This window comes from Adiantum capillus-veneris, chromosome 15 (genome assembly GCF_014529385.1).
Source record: "Adiantum capillus-veneris isolate H3 chromosome 15, ASM1452938v2, whole genome shotgun sequence".
NCBI classification, from domain to species: Eukaryota; Viridiplantae; Streptophyta; class Polypodiopsida; order Polypodiales; family Pteridaceae; genus Adiantum; species Adiantum capillus-veneris.
This window is the reverse complement of record NC_140945.1, coordinates 145,304,480-145,309,860: the sequence shown is the minus strand read 5'-3', so window position 1 is coordinate 145,309,860 and position 5,381 is coordinate 145,304,480. Positions and strand designations below refer to the sequence as shown.

General features: G+C 42.8%; 1 protein-coding gene across 1 annotated transcript; it reads left to right on the top strand.

Annotated features, from left to right (window-relative positions):
• The first annotated feature begins 2,829 nt into the window (after nt 1–2,829).
• LOC147441625 (uncharacterized) lies at nt 2,830–3,400 on the top strand. The gene is made up of 2 exons (XM_086483759.1): nt 2,830–3,006; nt 3,107–3,400. Exons 1-2 carry the CDS (start codon nt 2,830–2,832, stop codon nt 3,398–3,400), a joined length of 471 nt encoding a protein of 156 aa, XP_086339885.1.
• The last annotated feature ends 1,981 nt before the right edge of the window (nt 3,401–5,381 follow it).

The window sequence follows — 5,381 nt, the reverse complement described above, 5'->3', positions numbered from 1 at the left end:
AAATTTTTTTTGACAGGTGTGCTCTTGATGCTCTATAGGTCTATCAGAAACACTCACAGTAATTTTTTGGACTTCAATTAGGCTTTCAACCACACTTTTGCGTCTTTTACAAACTTGTAATGATTCTACCAAGCAAGTGTACATGCATGAAATGCTCTAGATCCTGAATCATGATGTCTTACTTACTCTACTCCTACCTATCATGTGAAATGGTGATAATGGTGTTTTTGGTTGCTTTTTGGCCTCTCCGGACTCTCAAGATCTCCTCTCACCGCTTCTACCACTCCGACTCCTACTCTAGAACTCGACTACTACCTAAACTACCTAAGTCTACCTTCTCTACCTAAGTCGAAGGATCTAGTCCAGACACACGTTCCTAGACTCCCTCTAAGACCTAGAGAGTCCTCCACCCTCTGATCCTATCTAAATGTAAAGCGAGACTCTTGGCAAGCCAAAAATCCCAATCCTCAAGGATTAGTCTCGGTCACCTACCTAAGGTTTTCGTCCCCGGCAGCGGCGCCAATGTTGGACGGATACGTCGCGACGGACGTCAGCACAGCGAGAAGTCACCTAGCATGTAATGTCAGCTAAGGACGAAGCTCGACCCACAGGCGCGTGGAAGAAAGCATAAGGTGTCAACCTACACTCGAGCGACTCCTAACTAATTCCTACAGAGGTCTCTACCAATTGTCTAAGTCACAGCCTTCAAGAGTGCAAAAGAGGAAACTTCCTACAACGCTTTCTAGAGCCGAACACCCATCAAACAATCTCGAAACACCATAGAACTTGAAGGAGACCCTACTAATACCAATAGGCCGCTCTCCCTAAGGTCTATGAACCAAAATCACGACCCAAAACACCTGGTGCAAAAACACGTAGGATGTCTGGCCGAATTCTGCAGGTCTTCGTTTCCGAAATCTAAAGTGCCTAATGTGTAGTTCTACTCAATGTGAACGCGTAGATATGCTGCAATGAAAAATCGGACAACGTATGATCACCCAAACAACCGATGAAGCTCGTAGAAGGAGCTCACAAAGCCGGACCGTACGGGCACAATGTTGGTATCGGCGCGTATCTCTAGTCGGGAGCAACACGCTGCACTTCTCCGCACTCGATTCCGACCACCGTAGCACTCATAGCGTAAAGATGAAGCTCACACTCTCTCTCTCGTACACAGTACGCTCACTCACAGACTTCAAACTTGTTTTTTTTTAAATAACAAAAAGTTTTCTTCATTAAGGTCAAAAAGTGGTATATATACCTTACAACTTCTCAAACCCTAAAGTTCCAAAGTCAACCATCTACTCCTTCCAACTATCAAAACTGGGATACAATCCGGAAACTTCTGTAAGTCCCAATATTAACAAGGTGAAAGATTGGGTTTTCCTCAATGAATGAATAATTACAAAGATAATAGTCCGTCGAGTAGTTAGATGCCGTGGGGTGTGTCCAGCTTCTAACAACAGTTCTCCCAAAGTAAGAGTGCATTGGATAGGTGTAGACATGATTGAATGAATGTTGTCTACTTCTAGGGTTTGTTTGGCTCTTTTGACTTGAAACTCAAATTTAGGAATTCTGGGAAAAATTCACTAAAATGGGACGATTCTTCGTGTCTCTATTTTTTTAGGAGAGGTGAACTCGGTCCAGGATGCACATTTTCTTCTCTCTAGCTCTTGAAGAAAATGTAGTGTTTGGATGATGGACTCACAAGTATTATTTGTAGCCACCACTTTATATGCAGGCATGCACATATATTAGAGCTTTCAAATGATGTAGTGTTTGGATGATGCACTCACAAGTTTTATTTGTAGCCACCACATTAGATATAGACATGCAACAACTGTCACACATATATTACATTTGAAGCTCAAAGTCTTGGTTGCACTTCATGCTTCTAGCTAATCCACTTTGTGTGAGCAAAAAGAAAAGGAAGGAACTTGTTTTCACGAGGCTATGATCGAAAGAAGCAAACCAATATTCAATTCTAAGGCCGTGCTTCTCCCAAAACAAAGATTGTTACAAACATCATGTGAAAATCTAGGATACAATTCCTTGCAAATGCATGAGTTTCAAGCGTTTGGCTATTCTACTTGTCTCAAACATGGAGGTAAGTGTGTTGGGTTGTGGGTTGAGGCTCCTTGACAATTCTCAAGCCTCAAACTTGAGGGTAAGGCACAAGGCTCTAAAGTCTAGAGGAGAATTTATTGTGTCAAACATGGAGGTTAGAGTGTTCTATTTTGGGTTGAGGCTCATTAACACTGCTCAAGCCTCAAACTTGAGGGTGAGGCACAAGGCTCTAAAGTCTAGAGGATAACTACTTGTGTCAAACATGAAGGATAGAGAGTTGGGTTGTGGTTTGTGGGTTGTGGTTTGAGGCTCTTTGCCAATGCTCAAGGCTCAAACTTGAGGGCGAGGCACAAGGCTCTAAAATGTAGAGGAGCACCACTTCTCTAATGTGACTCAACAAAATTTAAAAACATTGTGAGTTGTGGTGGTGCCATTGTGCTGCAAACAAACAAGTCATGTGACAAAACTCAAACTTTGAAATGAATAATGACAAAAGTAAAAGGGAAGTTTGATTGATTTTCCTTCACGTTGCACTTTAATTTGAATTTTGAGCGGCTTCAAGCTGACAATCGTTAGGAGATCTGAAGCCTAATGAGACGAGCGTCTGACAAGTTCAAGCCACAAGGGGAGAAATGCACCTCCATGGAGGGGCTGTTGTAGGTGCTCACATGAGATCACACAAGGTGTGAGCCCTTGGGAGGCTGAGGTGAGGTCACGTAGGTTGTGAGCTTGCAAGAGCAGTAGGGCAACGTCATCCAGAGGATGAGCAAAAATTCCTCATCGACTTTGAGGATGGTACCTGCATTGAGTAGGGTGCCACCAGATTTTCACCTGATGCTGCTCAAGATCAGCAGCTTGCTTCCACCTGATGTTTCTTTCAGATCATCAAATCGCTTCCATGAACTTGCTGGCCTCCGGGGAGCACCTGCCCAGCGTCTCGTCCTGCAGCATCTCCCCTAAACACGGTTCGCGCCACCGGCCGTGCACGGTGCGCAACATAAGAGGCAGCGATAGATTTTGAGCGGCTCAAGTGGCCTAGCCCACCTCTGAAGAAAAAATTGTGTCTATTGTCGCCGCCGCTGTCAAAGATAAACACAAGATCAAGGTGGTCTCCAAGCTTGCCCTCAGTTCTCCCAAACTTGTATGTGATGAGGGCGCCATCATCTCTTTACCTGACGCTGCTTTGAGATCATTAGCAAGCTTTTCACCTGATGTTGTTCCAGATCAACAACTTGCTTCCACCTGCTGCTACTTTCAGATCATCAAATTGCTTCCACCTTCGTTAATGAGGGCGCCATCATCTCTTTACCTGACGCTGCTTCGAGATCATTAGCCCGCGTCCACAAGGATTATTTCCCATCACAAACGCACCACATGAGTGAGTCGACTCACATTAGTCGAGCAAGCAAAGCCATGGCCTCAAGATGGATGTGTGAGGCCTGGCTACCTGCACTCTCCTAAACCTTCCCCCTCGCCCCTCCACAATATGTAGTTCCTCTTTATGGGCCTTGATCCAAACTTAAGCTAGCTGCAATCCTCCCTATCTCTTCATTACCACCACCACCAGCTTGTAATGTAACTTGTTATCACTCATCACATGTAACCATCGTCAAAACTGAGGCCCTGCTGTATTGCTAAACCCAATTCTTTTTGGACTTTTGAGAAAGGAGATTTAAATAAGCCTTGTGAGACGTCTTGTGTAGAAGCTTCTTTGAGTTGTGACAGCTTGGTCAAGTGCGGGGCAGGTCAAGTTGTGATAGCTTGGTCTATTCTAGTGTGTAGCAAGTCATTTTTCCTTGCACTCAGTGTTTCTAGCTATGCGGCTTACCAAGAATAGGTATTTGGGTCAAGAAGGAAGCATCTAGAGAAGAGCACCTCCACATAGAAAAATTGAGAAGATCTCTACCTTTTGATAAGATGTTTTGAGCTAGCACCACTCCGTGAGGGTGGTTGCCAAGCTTATAATATCTTAACTTGAACCAAGAAAGTATGGGATTGGTACCTATTAGCAAGCATGGAGGCTCGAACTTAAGTTCGAGCCTCCATGCTTGTTCATGCTCAATGTGTATGTAAATGAGGGGGAATCATGGAGGCTTGTGGTATCTATACCTACTAGCAATCATGGAGGCTCGAACATAAGTTTGAGCCTCCATGCTTGTTTATGCCAAATTATGTATGTAAATGAGGGGAAAGCATGGAGCCTCCATGCTTGTTCGTGCTCATTATATATGTAAATGAGGGGGATTTGTGCCTATCAGAAAGCATGGAGGCTCAAACTTAAGTTCGAGCCTCATGCTCATTATGTATGTAATGAGAGGGAAGCTTACCTCATGGCCATCACATAATTGAATGAGGGGGAGGCTTTCTCTTAGAGATTTAGATGATACATTAAATAATAGCTTTCTATTAAGGCTCAAAATTCATACCATTTTGCAAGAAAATGCAGCTCATTTGCAAAGTACTAAAAGTCAAGAACTAGCATTTTCTATAGTCTGGCCTCTAAAACAGGAGAATGATAGCCTTTGTTCTTCCAAAAGACCCCTTACTTGTGAGTAGTCAAACTTTAGCATGTCAAGTTTTGACTGAATTGGAGTTTATTTTTCCATGTAGCAATGAAAAATATTAGCAAAATGATTCCAAAATGTACTAAAAGAATTTTTGTATGCATATAAAGAGGATATATCATCACACTAAATAGAGGATCCTATAGCATGGTTTGCTCTTGTATATCGCCAAAATACCTCCAATTAGATGAACCATTTCAAAAAATGGGACTTGAATTTTTCCCATTATTCCTAAATTGGTCTTTTGAGTGGTTTTGCAAATGATAGATTCATCTTCATTATCTCCCAAGTAAGAAGGTAATGTTTTTAATGTCATTGGTTTAGATATCCCTGAAGCCTCTGATCCGCAATCCCTGTATAAGGATTGTATATCCATGTTTATATTAGATGGTAGGTTATACAACCAGAATTCCTCTATAGGAGCCAACTTTAAAGTTAGGCTCCCATCATTGATCTCCATTACCTTTTTCCATAAGTGTCCTGGCCAGTCTTCCTCTACGAATGGAATTCCTTCTAAGGCATCTTCACTGTCCAGCACTATGACCTCTGGCTCATTTTTTTCAAGGTGGGGTTCTGCCACCACATCGGATTTTGCTTTGTTTCTTCTACCAGAAGCTCCTCTAGTTTTCCAATACTTTCAAGCTTGGGTTTCTGTTTATCCAGCATTTCCTGCGTGATTCTTACCAAATTTTGGTAAGCTTCCAGCTTAGCTGCTTCCATGTCTGGAGATGGATAGTTTTTCCATTTGTT